Source organism: Haliotis rufescens, unplaced genomic scaffold (genome assembly GCF_023055435.1).
Source record: "Haliotis rufescens isolate VD_foot unplaced genomic scaffold, xgHalRufe1.0.p SCAF_21, whole genome shotgun sequence".
Lineage (NCBI taxonomy): Eukaryota > Metazoa > Mollusca > Gastropoda > Lepetellida > Haliotidae > Haliotis > Haliotis rufescens.
This window is the reverse complement of record NW_025963902.1, coordinates 11,457,408-11,475,621: the sequence shown is the minus strand read 5'-3', so window position 1 is coordinate 11,475,621 and position 18,214 is coordinate 11,457,408. Positions and strand designations below refer to the sequence as shown.

The window sequence follows — 18,214 nt, the reverse complement described above, 5'->3', positions numbered from 1 at the left end:
GTGAAGCTCTGTGATGTCAGGAAACAAAGATGCTGTCCTGACACACTACGAAAACGCATTGTGGAATTTGGGAAATAACTTTAAGCGAACTAAAAGAAACCAAAGAAATTGGCATGTGGTAGTGAGATCTGAAGGCATGCACCATTGCAATAATGGTGTCTGTGTTTGAATCCTCATTCACGTTTTCATACCTGGACATAACCTCCAGTCACTAGTTACTATCAAGAGTCAAAACCCATTCGGGTCAGAATAATTCTTCAGTAACCATGCTTGTCGTAAGAGGCGACTAACGGGATCGGGTGGTCAGGCTCACTGACTTGGTGTATACATGTCATTGTATCCCAATCACGTGAATCGATGCTCATGATGTCAATCACTGGATTGTGAGGTCAAGACTCGATGATTTACAGACCGCCGTAATACAGCTTGAATATTGCTGAGCATGGTGTAAACAACAACAAACAAACAAGAGTTATATCCACTATGCGTTTTCAAAGTGTTTCAGTATACGATGCTTACAATTATTACTTGCAATCATGGTAGTCAATGTCAGTCAAATATATTATACGTCTGCTGTCTCTCTGTGTTTCTTGTATATGTTCTTTTCTATATTTACATGCAGCTGTTTTTTTTCAGATACTCAAAATATTTTTCATGTAAATGTTCTTTTCATTTTTTTCTATCAATTCTGCATTCATGCATCACATGGATTCTCGTTGTCATTCACATATCAGTCATATCATAATCCCCATACAACCATCACTCATTCATTCCATCACTCATCCCATCGCTCATTCCATCACTCATCCCATCACTCATCCCATCGCTCATTCCATCACTCATCCCATCACTCATTCCATCGCTCATTCCATCACTCATCCCATCACTCATCCCATCACTCATCCCATCTCTCATCCCATCGCTCATCCCATCTCTCATCCCATCGCTCATCCCATCACTCATTCCATCACTCATCCCATCTCTCATCCCATCGCTCATCCCATCGCTCATCCCATCGCTCATTCCATCACTCATCCCATCACTCATCCCATCACTCATTCCATCTCTCATTCCATCGCTCATATCATCGCTCAGGTTGTGCATAGCAATCGTCAACACACATTTCAGTTGAAGAATCAGCTTCTGTATAGCCAGTTGAAAATATTCCCTGAACTGCAACACCCTGAGTTTTCTCAAAATATCTAGCCACTAGTTTGATGTAAAGAATAGCATCTACAGCGAAAGTACAGAGATAAACATGTAACATTGTGATATTGACATAATTGTAACGAATTTGCACTATAAGCTTGTCCTCTCCCCAAATTAGGGGGCACGGGTGGCCCAGTTGTCTAAGGCGCCGCGATTCACTGTGCAGAGTTGCGTCCCTTTGGGCACGCCAGAAACATATCATTGCGGGTTCGAATCCCGGTTTGCCCTGATTATGTTTCTAGGTTTGTCAGCACCATACCCGTGCTCATAGGTTTCACCAAAGTGGTAAATGTCTGAGACCTGCATCACTTTGGGCTTTCCTCCCACATTAATCTGACACGCCGCGACATAACTGGAATACACTTAAAAGCGGCGTTAAACCCAACTCACTCACTCACTCGCCCCAAATTATTTTGTCATTTCTTTTTAACAAATTCTTTACATGCCTAAAATATCGTGGAGAGCAAATGGTTAATGCACGGTTGACAGTAAGCATTCTACTGCAAGACTATACTGACCAATGAGAGTTTCAATACGTATTACTCAGTTATATAGATACAAGGGCTCTGATTGGTTGTCCTGTTGAAATATTCTCAAGTTATTCTATCGATCATTCTTTGGGGATGCAGGCAGGGAATGAATTGCATGCAAGTGATATTTACCTCGGAACTCAAAACACCACTTGTCATGCTTGTTGTTCTGAAAAACTGTGTTATTTTGTGTCACATGAGGAATTTGTGAATGTGTGGAGCTTTGAAAGTTTCAACATGGCAAGATACTGTAAGACAAATGATTGGGTTTCATGAAGATTTTTATCAAATGTCATTTTTTGTAATTTCAGCTTATTTTTTGTCGGTTGGTCTCAAAGTCATAAACCAACTAAAAAATAAGGGGCCTTACTCTTGAATCGTTCACATTAATGATTAATAGGCTGTGATTTTTCTAAACAATGGTATGAGGACATTTTCATAATTTTATGGGACATTCTTCTATTTCATTGCCAAACCGAAATCTTAAAAAAATAATCTGTATAGGACATTCTGGGTTACCAAGATGACAATGAGTCAATGTCCTGGAAAATGAACCCATCTGAAACCCTGATAGGTTTAGGGTCATTACAGTGTCTTTAGAGTGACATAATGTTTTTGAATGGATCAATATTTTCTCACAGATGAACCGCCATGCTTCATGAACTTAATGACTGTAATTTATTGCTGTAATTGATCCCTGTAAATCACAACAGCTGTTGACAGCAACACACAACATCTAAATATGCAATGTCGCCACCATTTCAACGCAGCCATGCTATTAACATACCAGGGGAATTAATCCGTCATGTCACATGGGCCGGTCATGTGATGCTCGTGGGGTCAAATGTCACATGTGGGGGTCAAGTGATGAGAGTGCATGTATCTTTAACCACATCGCTGTTTAGTGGGAGATATATAGTTTCAGTCTTACTGATGTGCTGTGTAGATATATGTATGTATGTCATCCCATTATGAAAAGGTATTTGAGGAATTCCGAGGCTGCTTATTTTTATAATTTATGTTTGTGTTCCGTTTTCTTATTTGTTTGAGATTGTTGGTGAGTGATCAAAATAAACTTTACCAGAATAACATGTTATACCCATGACATCATGGTTTTCCACCAACAAATCACTTATTTATTTTATGGGAAATTTTTTAAAGCTAAAATATGGAGTCTTTACATCTTCCCGAGGCAAGGACGTTAACTGACTTAAAAAGTCCAGTTTCCACCCTTGCTGAACGAGGCTGGAATTTCCAGGCTCAATCATAGCATCACCAGTGGCTTTGATGAGTTATGTCCCTTCCATGTCCCTCCTATTGACCAATCAGATTCCATCTCTCATATCACTTGCATTGATGATCTGACTGATAATCAAGATCTATATTGTAATAAAACAGGTCTTACCCCCCAATTTGCATATAAGCACTTGAGCACCTTGATTAAAAACGTTTGCAAAACGATTTGCAAAATATCTGTCGACGCCCAGTTGATAGTACACATGCTTTGCAAATCCTGCAGTCAACCAAAATCTGCACGTTGGGACCCATGTTGTATACCAATCGGATGTCTAGTTTGTTATGTCATTTTTGATTGGACTATGCATAGACTCGTTAATCCAGCCATAATGTAACTCCTTCAATCCAGCCCAGTTTTGCAAGGGTGGAAACTGGACTTTTACAGTCAGTTCACTCCCTTGACTCAGGAAGATGAGTCTTCTTCCATGGTCTAGTGGATAGAATGTCTCCCTGGGAAGAGGAAGGTCGGTGGTTCAATTCCGACCTTGTCATACCGAAAGATGTTTAAACATGATACTTGTTGTTACCCTGCCTGGCGCTTGGCATTGAGGGGATAAAACAAGGACTGGTCGACTTCACACCGTGTCTGAGTGGGGTATCCCTGTTGAACTGTGGCATGTTATCTCAATAGGCTAGCACTATGAAGCATTAGTCTGGACTAGCACAAGCAGCTATACAGATGTGCTAGACCTATTCTTTGATATTTGCTTTTGATTCGAGAAACGACTCCATTTAAATTGAAAAGGAGCCCCAGTAAGATGGGAGATTGTGGAAAATCTAGACTTGCTTCATTTAGGGCTATAGCATTACAGTAAGGGCTGGGCGGAAGGGAGTTGAAGGGACTGTTTTTTGGTTCAGGGATTGTGAGACAGACTAATACATGTGCATTCAAACAAGTGCAATAGCCTTGACCTTGAAGGTGACATTTAACCCCATTTCAGCTCACCCCAAGGATGAGGGAAGATATGTATGTGATGGAGAAAATGATGAACTTCATGAACTCGTTTGTTGAGATTCTGTTCTAAAATAGAAGTTCGCTCATCGTTAGAGATTTTCCTGATGTTTTTTTAAGGTATGTCCTCACAGCACAAAAGGTACTCTATCATGCATTATGTCATATGATAGGTTTGTCCTCGTGCCTCCCATGTCAACCATTGAAGAGCCTAGCACTCCATGACCTGCTAGAAGCCACCAAGTATGAAGCATATACTGACTCATTTAAACAGTTAAACTATATATGTCATGATGCTGCAAGTAACATTTGATGTAGACTTTTAACACTTGCAATAGACAAAGCTTCTTCATGGTTCAACCTCGTCAGAATGTTAAACTGACTTGCACGACACAGTCTGGACTTTAGACTAGCTTATTGTCCACGGAATACAGTTAGTTGTAAGCATGATAGCGTTGAATTCAATTACTTGTCTGTCAGTGTCAGACTGGGGTTGTTTGGCCTTTGTTTTAAAAAATGAAAATATTGTCTGGCTGCACTTGTATGACTTCTGACCCCTCACAGAATACTTCATGGATCAGTGTTTTTTTGTTTGTTTGTTGTTTAACGCCACACTCGGCAATATTCCTGCTATATGATGGCGGTCTGTAAATAACCGTGTGTGGATCAGACAATCCAGTGATTGACACCATGAGCATCGATCCACGCATGCATACGATGACATGCATCAACCATGTCAGCGAACCTGACCACCCAATCCCGTTAGTCGCCTCTTACGATAAGCACAGACACCTGGTACGGCAAGCAGGGTTGCTGAAGACCTATTCTAACCCGGATCTTCACGGGTCTAAAGTTGAGATGGATCACACCCCACAAGGATTTTATAATCAAAACGCAAAAGTTATATGAGAAAAATATGGTCCCACAAAAGAAAAGCAATGTCCAGTGAATAATCACTTGGTCTACAGCCATGAGTGTGTGAGTTGGGTTTAACGCCGCTTTTAACAGTATTACAGTTATATCGCGGCGTGTCAGCTTAATGTGGGAGGAAAGCCCGAAGTGATGCAGGTCTCAAACGTTTACCACTTCGATGAAACCCACGAGCACGGGTATGGTGCTGACAAACCTAGAAACATAATCGGGGCGAACCGGGATTCAAACCCACAATCATAAGTTTCTGGCGTGCCCAAGGGACGCAACTCTGCACAGTGAATCGCGGCGCTTTAGACAACTTGGCCACCGATGCCCCCTCTGCAGCCATGAATAGCTGCAAGATGGCTGATGCAGTGCTAAGCAATGTTAAGCAATAACCACACACACCCTTCTACACTGTTACACTCTAGCCACTGGCGCACCAGCATCTACGCCACATCAGTTAGATCACCCAATCAATACCGTAACACATTCAGACATAATTACAAACACTAATCCTTCTGTTCCAACCAGTAGAGAGATGAAACTAGCCTTGCTCCAAGGCTGTAATGAAAGATAAGTCCATGGATGTGCAGTAATCCTATCCTCCAAATAGGCAAGTCTAGACATGTGGACTCCAGTCTTTTATAGGGACAGCTTGTCCTTGTTATGTACATAATCTAGACATTATGATTTTAAACTAATAATTATTGGATAAGAGACCCGTCCAAGTCTAAGATGAAACATACATGCCCCAAGCAATCAGCTGACTGAAACGTACATGACTCAACAACCATGACAACTTGCAGCTCTCTTTACCTGATGTTAGACAGGACTGTTTTAGTACACTTAGACTTGCACAAGTCTCTAAGGCAATGATTATTAGTTCAAATCATAATTCTAGCTTTTATAAACAATATGAAACAAACTGATCCATAAAAGCATAGCATGTTTGAAAGTCTGCTTATCTAGACTTGCCTATTATAAGGATAAATTACCATACATCATGGACTTATTACTCAGTACAGCCTTGGAGCAAGGCTATAGTTCACTGTCAGTCACACATTTACAGACTACTTGTTACTTAATGCACTGCAATGCATTAGTACGCTGTAAGCACAATATGTGACTTGTCCCATACAGCAACATTGCTTCATGCACTACTAACTACTGGCTGTGTCACCAGACTAGAAGCAGTCTCTGTTGACAATACTAGGTTTTATAGTTTTATAGCATTTTCACCTTTGTCCTGGTGTTTTGTGAAACTCTCTTTTCATCTGGAGCATCATAGGCGACTAATGGGATTGGGTGGTCAGATTGGCTGCCCTTGGTTGATGCATGTCATCGTATCCCATTATTTACAGACTGCCGTCATATAGCTAATATATTGCAGAGAGCAGTGTTTGGATGTAGAACACATGAGGTAGGCAGAGTCTAGAGATAGAACACTTGAGGTAGGCAGAGTCTAGAGATAGAACACTTGAGATAGGCAGAGTCTAGAGATAGAACACTTGAGGTAGGCAGAGTCTAGAGATAGAAAACTTGAGGTAGGCAGTCTAGAGATAGAACACTTGAGGTAGGCAGAGTCTAGAGATAGAACACTTGAGACAGGCAGAGTCTAGAGATAGAACACTTGAGGTAGGCAGAGTCTAGAGATAGAACACTTGAGGTAGGCAGAGTCTAGAGATAAAAAACTTGAGGTAGGCAGAGTCTAGAGATAGAACACTTGAGACAGGCAGAGTCTAGAGATAGAACACTTGAGGTAGGGAGAGTCTAGAGATAGAACACTTGAGGTAGGCAGAGTCTAGAGATAGAACACTTGAGGTAGGCAGTCTAGAGGTAGAACACTTGAGGTAGGCAGAGTCTAGAGATAGAACACTTGAGGTAGGCAGTCTAGAGGTAGAACACTTGAGGTAGGCAGAGTCTAGAGATAGAACGATTGAGACAGGCAGAGTCTAGAGATAGAACACTTGAGGTAGGGAGAGTCTAGAGATAGAACACTTGAGGTAGGCAGTCTAGAGGTAGAACACTTGAGGTAGGCAGAGTCTAGAGATAGAACACTTGAGGTAGGCAGTCTAGAGGTAGAACACTTGAGGTAGGCAGAGTCTAGAGATAGAACACTTGAGACAGGCAGAGTCTAGAGATAGAACACTTGAGGTAGGGAGAGTCTAGAGATAGAACACTTGATGTAGGCAGAGTCTAGAGATAGAACACTTGAGGTAGGCAGTCTAGAGGTAGAACACTTGAGGTAGGCAGAGTCTAGAGATAGAACACTTGAGGTAGGCAGTCTAGAGATAGAACACTTGAGGTAGGCAGAGTCTAGAGATAGAAAACTTGTGGTAGGCAGTCTAGAGATAGAACACTTGAGGTAGGCAGAGTCTAGAGATAGAAAACTTGTGGTAGGCAGTCTAGAGATAGAACACTTGAGGTAGGCAGAGTCTAGAGATAGAACACTTGAGATAGGCAGAGTCTAGAGATAGAACACTTGAGGTAGGCAGAGTCTAGAGATAGAACACTTGAGGTAGGCAGAGTCTAGAGATAGAACACTTGAGGTAGGCAGAGTCTAGAGATAGAACACTTGAGGTAGGCAGAGTCTAGAGATAGAACACTTGAGGTAGGCAGAGTCTAGAGATAAAAAAACTTGTGGTAGGCAGTCTAGAGATAGAACACTTGAGGTAGGCAGAGTCTAGAGATAGAACACTTGAGGTAGGCAGAGTCTAGAGATAGAAAACTTGAGGTAGGCAGTCTAGAGATAGAACACTTGAGGTAGGCAGAGTCTAGAGATAGAACACTTGAGGTAGGCAGAGTCTAAAGATAGAACACTTGAGGTAGGCAGAGTCTAGAGATAGATAGAACACTTGAGACAGGCAGAGTCTAGAGATAGAACACTTGAGGTAGGCAGTCTAGAGATAGAACACTTGAGGTAGGCAGAGTCTAGAGATAGAACACTTGCGGTAGGCAGAGTCTAAAGATAGAACACTTGAGGTAGGCAGAGTCTAGAGATAGAACACTTAAGGTAGGGAGAGTCTAGAGATAGAACCCTTGAGGTAGGGAGAGTCTAGAGATAGAACACTTGAGGTAGGCAGAGTCTAGACATAGAACACTTGAGGTAGGCAGAGTCTAGACATAGAACACTTGTGGTAGGCAGTCTAGAGATAGAACACTTAAGGTAGGGAGAGTCTAAAGATAGAACACTTGAGGTAGGCAGAGTCTAGAGATAGAACACTTGAGGTAGGCAGAGTCTAGACATAGAACACTTGATGTAGGCACAGTCTAGAGATAGATAGAACTCTTTGTGATAAGGAGTTGTAAGGGAACAACAGTTTACAACCCATGCACTTTATCAAGCTTGTAGGCTCTTGTTCAACATAATCAGAAAACGCAGCAGGTAGACACACAGAAATAGACACAGGAAAACAAAGAAAAAATAACAACTGACATGATTTAACTCCGAGATAACGGTTCATGCCATACAAGATATACCGTATGCTTCACCGCTCCATGCCAACTGTCGGCACACAGCTACAATGATAAAGCCCAATAAAACAATTTTAAAAAACAAACTGTTCCGCTCTTCAAGATAACAATATTCAAACAGTACCTTGATAGTCATTCATTGTTATCTGTGTCATTCATTGCATGAATAGCCACACAGAAGATCTACGTACTTCTAGGATACAGCAATCAATAAGGAAACAGGCTGACAGGTGACTAGGAGCAGGTACGCCACGGTGAGACCTGGTATTCTTGCCCGATCCTGCTCCCATGTCATCTATGCAGCGAGGATAAACGAGGCCTGTTTATCCTCGTTTGTTAGCCGCTAACTTTATGTGGGGCTGTTTGTGCTAGCACTTTCCGTCGACGACTCGCCCATTCAATGTCAATAGCAATATTGACAACACTTGACTTGCTGGGACACAATACAGATTAATTTTAGTTTAGCTATCGGAAGGGAAAGCCAGTGGACCCATCGAAAACAAGATTTTCTCATAAATATTTATTCTAGACAGATTAATGTTGAAATCTGCTGTGTTTGCATTTAATTGCCGAAACTACTGACACAAAGTTATTTAGTTTGTTTTGTTTGTGGATTGGTTGTGAAAGAGTGAGAATGTGTGTGTGGAAATTGATGTTTGTATTTTGTATTTGGAAAACTGAACATGATTTTTCTCAAGTTTATTTTGCCCCCTGATTTTGGTTTTGTCTGTTAAATTAAGAACTGACTTGAATATTTAAAACCGATGTGCATCCTGTATAAATCTGCAATGGGGGTCCTTATCTACAATGTCCTTTGTGACCAGGGTGAAAATAGATGACCTATTCTCTTGTCATTAAGTTTGCAACAATATCTGAATATGACATAAAATTGCTTGAGCTGACCTATCAACTTTGAGTATCTCTGTGTGCAAATATGAAAAGGTCAAATTAATCTTTCAAACCTTATGAATGATATTTATGTAATTGAGGCCCTATTCACGCATTAAAATACCCGACAGCATGCATTGCCAGACCAACATTGAGTATCTGAAATGAAAATATTGTAAGAAAGAAACTGGTTGTTTAATGTGTCGAAAAGAGCCCAAAGAATATCTTCAAACCCTGAAGCAAACTTGCCATACCGTCATAGATTTGCACAGGTTTATTTGGGGGCACGGGTGGCCCAGTGGTCTAAGGCGCCACGATTCTCTGTGCAGAGTTGAGTCCCCTGGACACGCCAGAAACCTATGATTGTGGGTTCGAATCCCGGTTTACCCTGATTATGTTTCTAGGTTTGTCAGCACCATACCCGTGCTTGTGGGTTTCACCGAAGTGGTAAACGTCTGAGACCTGCATCACTTCGGGCTTTCCTCCCACATTAAGCTGACACGCCGTGATATAACTGGAATAATGTTAAAAGCGGCGTTAAACCCAACTCACTCACTCACTCACTCACTCACAGGTTTATTTTGTGTATGACAGACTAGCTCCAACCACAGCATACTAATATTGTGACGTGCATGCACATAAGTGTGTGTGGTACTAATCCAGATTAATGCTGATTGATAGTGCTAGCCCACTGAGATACGAGTTTTTAACAAGAATACCTCAATCAGAAACAGTATACCGACTGCTAGGCGACCAGTCCTTGTTTCAGCCCCTTAATGCAAACGTCAGGCAGGGAAATAACAAGTACCATCTTTTAACGACTTTTTGTATGATGTGCAGACGCCCTTCCATTAGACCACGGAGGCGCTCATGTGTGATGAGACAAGTACATGAAATATACAACGTTATTGACATGTACGACAATGAAATCAACGAGCATGGATAAACGCAGGTCTTCCACATGATCAGGAGGAACCATTATGAGTACTTATCCATGTTCCTATAACTCTGTCACCCTGTAATGGGCTGCCCAAGTCAGTCGGTTCACATCACTTCGAAAAGAGTGTTAAGTTGTCATGATTCATCACATGCTCCACTTTGAAGGGCAAGGTCAGCCATTGAGGTGTAGGCTGCAGCGAGCACTTGCTACACCCCACTTTGTTGATACTCATATATACATGCCCTGGTTGCATGACAAGTCACAGTACTTTAAAGCAACCTGCACATGCCTGTGTTTTGATAGGGATGTAGTCTGTATGTAACATCCTTCGTGCCCTTTGGCACACTTGAGAACAAAATTCATTACCTAATATCCCCCAGTCTGTCATACAGACCCTAAAAGAAATATCTCCAATAGAGCCCATGCAAGGCTATGATGTTTGGCAAGTCTAGATAACTGCAGTGAAAATGAAGAGTCTCTGGGCTCCTTTTTATTATATTTTTAAAACTATTATTTAATATTTTTATCGGTAAAATATGTTCATTTCAGAGACTAGATGTTATGCTTGTTGTAAGAGGCGACTAACGGGATTGGGTGGTCAGGCTCGCTGACTCGGTTGATGCATGTCATCGTATCCCAATTGCATACATTGATGCTCATGATGTCACTGGATTGTGAGGTCCAGACTCGATTATTTACAGACCGCCACGATATGACTAGAATATTGCTGAGTGCGGCGTTAAACAACAAATGAACAAACAAAACATCAGGATGACATGTTGTGATTAACTGGAATACTGTTCAAACTCACTGACTCACTTTTTGGCATGACTAGTCAATGCTTTAACAACTTTTTTTGTATGTTTGTTTGTTTGTTGTTTAATGCCACACTCAACAATATTCCAGCTATATGACGGTAGTCTGTAAATAATTAAGGTCTGGACCAGACAATCCAGTGATTGATATCATGAGTGAGAATCAATCCACACAATTGGGATACGATGACATGAATCAACTTTAACTACCAGACTATGTATGTGAATTATAAGCAAATGAATAGGGAGCTGAGTTGAACATTGCTTTGAAGAACTTAGTACCATGTTATTGGAGATAGCCCGAAGGCATAGTGGGAATTCTGGGTAAGAATACAGGGCCCCGTTCCACAAAGCGATCTTAGCCCTACGACCACCGTAGGCCTATGTTAAAGTATGGGAGTTACAATAGTCTTAGCGCTAAGATCGCTTTGTGGAACAGGGCCCAGGTCCCCAGAAACCTACGCTTGTCATAAGAGGTGACTAAATGGATCATCGGGTCAGATTCAGTGACTTGGTTGATTGCATGTTACTGTATCCCAAATTCGCTGATTGAGACTCCTGACTTCAATCACTGGATGTTTTGACAGACTGTTGATATTGCTGAGAGTGACATTGAAACAACAAACAAACAAGCAAAACTTGGACAGTAAACATTTCTGTGAACCCACAAAATCTGCCCTGATCACTGGTGCCCCGGAAGTTTAAACATACTACTCAATTGTTGAAAAGGATAATCAGCCATGAAAATATAAATATCCCCATTAAAAAGGGGAATAGTATTGTTCTAGGAAGAGTTTAGTAATTGGCAAAAGAAATTTTGCCTTCTCAGCTGTCACAGAATGTGAAAATCAGTGTTCCTGCTGGCTTTTAAAACTGCCAATCCTGTGGACTGTCAACTCCAAAAATTACCAATCCCCCCTAATTTTTGTTAGTCCCAACTTTCAATAAATATAAACGTATGAAAATTACCTGGTTTTAATTTCATCAACATCATGTTAAATGCAATGATGTCATCTCTGAAGTAACATAGTTAGATCTACACGTCATTCACACAAAGTTCAGTCACAATATTCTCTCTTATTGGTGAATATTTCGAGACAAAGTCGCTACAAATATTTAACCTCGAAGCAAGGCAAAATGTTATTTCCTTCCACTTAAAGTAGACAAGGGGAAACCCTGATGGTAACAGACAAGCTGACTTTATTCGGAAAAATTTAATATTGCTTATGTTTTGTTCAACAACCAAGATTTTTATAAGGTACTATATTTGCCGTCCACAGGGACTGGCAGTCACATGAATTACCGTCCAAGCCTAATTTGACTGGTAAAAAAACCTGATAATTACCGGTAAACTGGAACACTGAAAATCAAAACAAGAGAAGATAAAGCTGAGCACAAGTCTCGGGGGACGGTTGGTTTTGTCCGAAACGTGATAACCTTGATCACGCAATGAGAAATGGAGAAAGTTTGCAGTTTGATCATAACAGCAATTTCGCATATGCCCAAATTTAATTCAAAATCAGCTTACAATGTTTGCTTTTCTTTGCGGGGTTGTTTGTCTGTTAAGATATTGGAAAATTCACAAGATGCTTTCCTGCCTCTCTGGAGTGAGATAGGAAAGAAACATCTTCACAAATATTTTGTAGGAAGTGATGCCGCTCTTGGAAAAATCCCGCCATCTTACATGAAACTGCTAAAATGTATTTCTTCAGTGTCCCAGAATTAAGGAGCTGTGTTCAAGAATCTTTGGGCAAATTCTTACAATTTTCTCTTTGAATCATGTGAAAGTTAAGCAGCCTGCAGACTAAGAATTGCTACATTGTTTTTAGCTTGTGTGAAAAGTCACGATTGTTTTAAACCCAGGGAATTTTAAGACTGGCGTACAGTGCACTTGCTTCTAACTCCAAGGTTTTTATTTTTGTGGAAACATTTATCTTGTTAACACTGGTTAGGAAATCTCTTCATTCCTTTTAGCTATTTTTCTCAAGTGGAAGTACATGTTTACATAACAGGTAAATGTTTACGTCACAAGTCATGTAATAAACATGTCGCAGCACCTGATGAGCAATCGCAGGAGTGCAATTTGGTGCATTATAAATGTACTTCTCATTCTTATTCCCCTCCTTCTCTTCTTCTTCTTTTCTTTCTTCTCTTGCCTCTTCTTGCTTATTCCTCCTTTATTTTCTCTTCTTCTCATTAGTCATCTTCCTTTTATTTTCTCTCCTCTCTCCTGATCCTTTTACTTCTCCTTACTCATCTCCCTCTCCTCTTCTTCCTACTCATTCATCTTATTCTCCTCCTCCTCCTCCTCCTTCTCCTTCTTCTCCTCCCTCATCTGGGCGGTCGGGTAGCCTAGTGGTTAATGCGTTCCCTCGTCACGCCAAAGGCCCAGTTTCGAATCCTGACATGAGTACAACATGTGATATTGCTGGAATATTGCTAAAAGCGGCGTAAAACAATACTCACTCACTCCTCCATCTTCTCTTCTTATTCACCATCCTCTTATTATTCTCCAATTTCTTCTCCTTGTCGTCATCTCCTTTTCCTTTTTCTTATTCATCTACTTCTCACCCTTCATATTATTATTGCAGAGGTTGAATTCTCATTAAAATTTGCCATGAGCATTCACTTGAGTGGAATTTGGTTTGATATGAAAGGAATTATTATGATGATGATGATGATGATGATGATGATGATGAAATTTGCCATGAGCATTCACTTGAGTGGAATTTGGTTCGATATAAAGGGAATTATTATTATGATGATGAAATTTGCCATAAGCATTCACTTGAGTGGAATTTGGTTCGATATAAAGGGAATTATGAAGATGATGATTATGATTATGATTATTATTATGATTATTATTATTATTATTATTATTGCAGAGGTGAAATTTTGTTTTTAAGTTATTAGATGAAAATATGTGATAGGTTTAAATTTGAATTGTTTGCACAGGGATAATGCCTTTCAAGCTATAGGAGGTTGGCACTGCAGGCTTCGGAATTCCTATTATAGAGTGCCAATGGCATGGTTAAAATCACAATGGCACCATTGACATAAGTTCTCCGTGCCTGATGGGCACACTTAGAAATAACATTTTTTAACGAGTCTTTTCATTTCATGAAGCCAGAGATAAAAGTACTTGGCACAATTTAACTGAACAAATACATGGAACATGGCAATTTGAACACGCTTAGTGCATTTTGACTCACAGAATGAAGCCGAGGATTCAGACTTTGAAAAGAGTATTATTATTGAAAAGGATTGGCAAACTTTCTAAATTACAGCTGCCATCTCGCTGATGGTGAATTAACAGTCCCTAAGTGTGAAAATAAATCAAATGAATTCCACCTCTTGTTGGCAAACTTAAGTCCCAAAGGGCACATCTCAACATCTTTAGTGCCCTTTGGCACACTTGAGAACAAAATCATTACCTAATATCCCTTAGTCTGTCATACAGACCCTGAAACAAATATATCCAATACAGCCCATGCAAGTCTATAAAGTCAGTCAAAATTAGTTTATTTGTGTGTAGGCCTTTGGCCCATATACAAGAAAATGCAGTGTCAGCAATACAATGTGAAGCACATTACATAGATTTTACGACTTCATGTCTTTGTTTATACGCATAATATACATAATATTGCAGACGTTTTAATAACTCATAATATTATAATATCAGGCAAGTCTAGATTACAGCAGTATCAAAAAATGAAGAAAGTCTATGGGCTTCTTTTTATGATTTTTTATAACTATAATTTAACAACTGTTTTTTTTCTGTTAAATATGTTCATTTTAGAGACTAGATGTTAGTCTAAATGTCCTTGTTTAAGTTTGTGCAATAAAGAAGGGGCTAGGTAGGTTTATTGACCAGTTTTAATCAGTTAGTTGTTTCCAGTGTCATGGGGAGGACAAACAGATTACAAAAAGGTTGACAAATAAATAAATTGTATCAATAAAAATATATGAGTGGCATCATGGTTACTTAGATCATTGATCTTCGTATATTATTGATTTTATTTTAAGCACTTTAATCTGTCCAATTGCCACTTTTTGTTTGTGTTTGTTATTTGTCTTTGATTGTTAAATCGGACCCCAATTTTTTACTTCTTGATACAGTTATCGTTCACATTCGCACACTGAGTAAAGTATATTGATTCATACCTTAAATGTTTTCTTCAATATCTGTTTCACCAAACACACATTAGTAGTGGAAATTAGTTGTGAAAACGGAAATATTTTCATCCATTTCGCCATACTTGACACTGCCAACTGTAAATCGTCAGTGTGCCAGGTATTTGGCCATCCTGTCTATAAAAAAAGATGGCTTATGCACTGCAGATAAGACACATGCAAGTATAGTGATATGTATCAGACCGTGAAAAAGGTATCATGATGCGTATCAGATCGCACAGTTGTTGTATCATCCCATCCCTATTGAACTCTGTGTGATAACAAGATGATGTGGATGAGTGCTCATTCTTTTGACCACTGGTTTGGCTGGTCCAGGCTTGAACACATCACAGGCTGTGGCTATATTAGTCAAATTCATGTCAGTATTCATAATTTTATTCATAATCATAACAATGAGTATTATCATTTAGTTCGAGACCCGAACTTCAACCTTACACATTTGAAAATAAACACCTCCCGAGGCAAAGGCATGTTTCCTCACTCCTTTGTGAAATTAGCGTGCAAGGTCACATGACCTAGTACGCGGAAGGGGACGACTTGTCGGAGGAAACCTTGACAAATGTCATCGAGAGATAAACTTATCATCACAACAATATCACATATGTGAAGGCTTGAGCCGTAATCTAGGCCCCAACAGCTGTAGCCGAAAATGCTTACTCGTAGGTGAATCTGGTCATGCTTTTGTGAGGGCTGGGGCTGGCATGAACCTCACAGCTATGGATTGGGTAAATAGCACATTGACACTGGGTGTTAGTCGGGCAAAATAGAAATCACTGAAGCAGAGTAAGAGGTGTGGCTTCATTTACGACTGTGAAGTTGCCGAGTTAAGGTCCGCTCTTGAGTGTTGGACATACATCTGTTGGAATTGATATCGACAATTTCATATTCATTTATGGAGATTCCGATGGTATGTGCCTTCTGTGGGACGTAGATAAAGAGCTGTCAGTTTTAGAGGGACTTTTTGTGTTGGTGTCCGTGAATTTTGGAGGTATTTTCATTCAACATTGTTCAACTGGAGGTAGCCGTCAAGGCCTGTGGATATATACACTGTGTTGTAACAGAGGTGTTCGGTTTCATGTGTTGCTAATAACGGAATTGATGATAACTTGTGGATTTTATCAACTTTGTTTTGATTTCAGTGTTGTTTGAGCGAAACTGACATGGTTTGGGTGTGTGTTAGAATGTATTTTCTTCTTTGAAGAGGATTGTTGTTTTCTAATAGAAGTGGAAAAAAGGAGTTTACACTTGTCTATTTCATCAAGCTGTGTTGATTTCAAAGGATTTGAAACGTAATTGACATGTCATGATTTTGAGAGTTATTTTTTGAGCAGTGATAAAAATTTATTTTTGCTGTTTGAAGAGGGCTTGGGTTTTAATAGGGTCTTCTAAAGTGGAAGCGAATAATATAGAGTTTGACCTCTTCCTTAGGAATAGTTTCAAAACAGTGACATATGTTTGCGTGATATGTGTCAGTTGGTGATGACACGAGTCAGCTGTTAGGAAATTAACATCTTGCATGACTGTTCTCACTGGCAGTGATAGTTGTCATTAGTGCTGGAGGAGTTATGAAACAGAATTACACAAGTGGGGCGAGTGTGTTGGGTAATTAGTGCAAGTTTCCACCCTTTGCAATGCCATGTGTGTGTCCAACATGCTCATTAACGACTGTGACAACGAATATGAATTTTAACAGCGTTTTGGAGAGGAAATTTGAGATAAAGAAAAAATTAATTTGAATTCTGAAAATGAGCCGATGGCATGACTTTGCGTGGGTTTGGAGGCAGTTTTTTTCGTCACATTATGAAGTGTGTCACAGGAGTTCAACAACATTGAGAATGTGACGAAGCATTGTAGGTTAATAGAGTGCTGCTCTAGTGGAACTGTATCTTGACGGATGCAGGTACTAGACGAGAAGACGGATGACGACAGGGAAATGTTATCATGCACAGGGCTCCACCTCCCTGGGCCCAGCTGACAACATGGATCTTTGAACATCTGGAGTCACGAGCTGTTGAAGTGCTTGTGAAATTGACAACTGAAACAGATCATTTATGTCACTAATTGTTGAAAGCAGTGATGAAATTGACAACTGGAATTGATTATTTAGTGACTTGTTGTTCAGTGTGCTTATGAAATTGATGATTTAAGTGGATTGATTAAGTCACTAGCTGTTGAAGTACTGATGAAATTGACAACTGAAATGGATTATTGAAGTCACTAGCTGTTGGAAGTACTTGTGAAATTGACAACTGAAATGGATTATTTAAGTCCCTGACTGTTGAAGTGCTAGTGAAATTGACTACTGAAACGGATTATTGAAGTCACTAGCTGTTGGAAGTACTTGTGAAATTGACAACTGAAATGGATTGTTTAAGTGACTAGTTGTTCAGTGTGCTCATGAAATTGACAATTGGATTGTTTAAGTCACGAGTTGTTGAAAATAGCGATGAAATTGACAACTGCTTTATCTAAGCACAAGTTGTTGAAAGTTGTGATGAAATTGACAACTGGAATGGATAATCTGGGTCACTAATTGTTGAAAGTGGCAATGTAATTAATGATTTGAATGGATTACTCAAGGCACTAAATAACTTCTGTTGATTAACCGAAAATGGATCCCAAGAAAATATTATGAATCGGCAGCCAAAAGTTGATATTCGAATGAGGTGATGTCACGGCATGTATGACTCTTGGGTGTGTCGTGCCAGGTGAATTTGGAAATGTGAATGCTTTTTAATTGGATTTACCATGAAGAGATCTGGGCGTCGACGAAGCAGCATTGTGAACATTCACAAGGGAGAGTGAGTAGCCTTTGATCTTGTATATAAGTCCTAAAGCCAGTGTCCAATCAGGGGCCACGGCTGGCCCAGTTAGTTAAGGTGCTGCAATTGCTGTGCAGAGTTGCGTCCCTTAGAAACCTATGATTGTGGGTTTGAATCCCGGTTCGTTCATATTATGTTTCAAGGTTTGTCTGCACCATACCTTGCTTGTGGCTTTCACT

General features: G+C 40.0%; 1 protein-coding gene across 3 annotated transcripts in view; it reads left to right on the top strand.

Moving 5' to 3' along the window:
- Positions 1–18,214, top strand: part of LOC124145758 — an 81,540-nt gene that overhangs the window by 12,815 nt on the left and 50,511 nt on the right. The window contains exon 1 of one of the 3 annotated variants that reach the window (XM_048401244.1): positions 15,403–18,014. The exons of the other annotated variants lie outside the window; for them this stretch is intronic. Coding sequence (XP_048257201.1) covers positions 17,962–18,014 — 53 coding nt within the window. The 5' untranslated portion in view covers positions 15,403–17,961. Of the gene's footprint in view, positions 1–15,402; positions 18,015–18,214 lie in introns of those variants that run through there. 3 annotated transcript variants of the gene reach the window in all.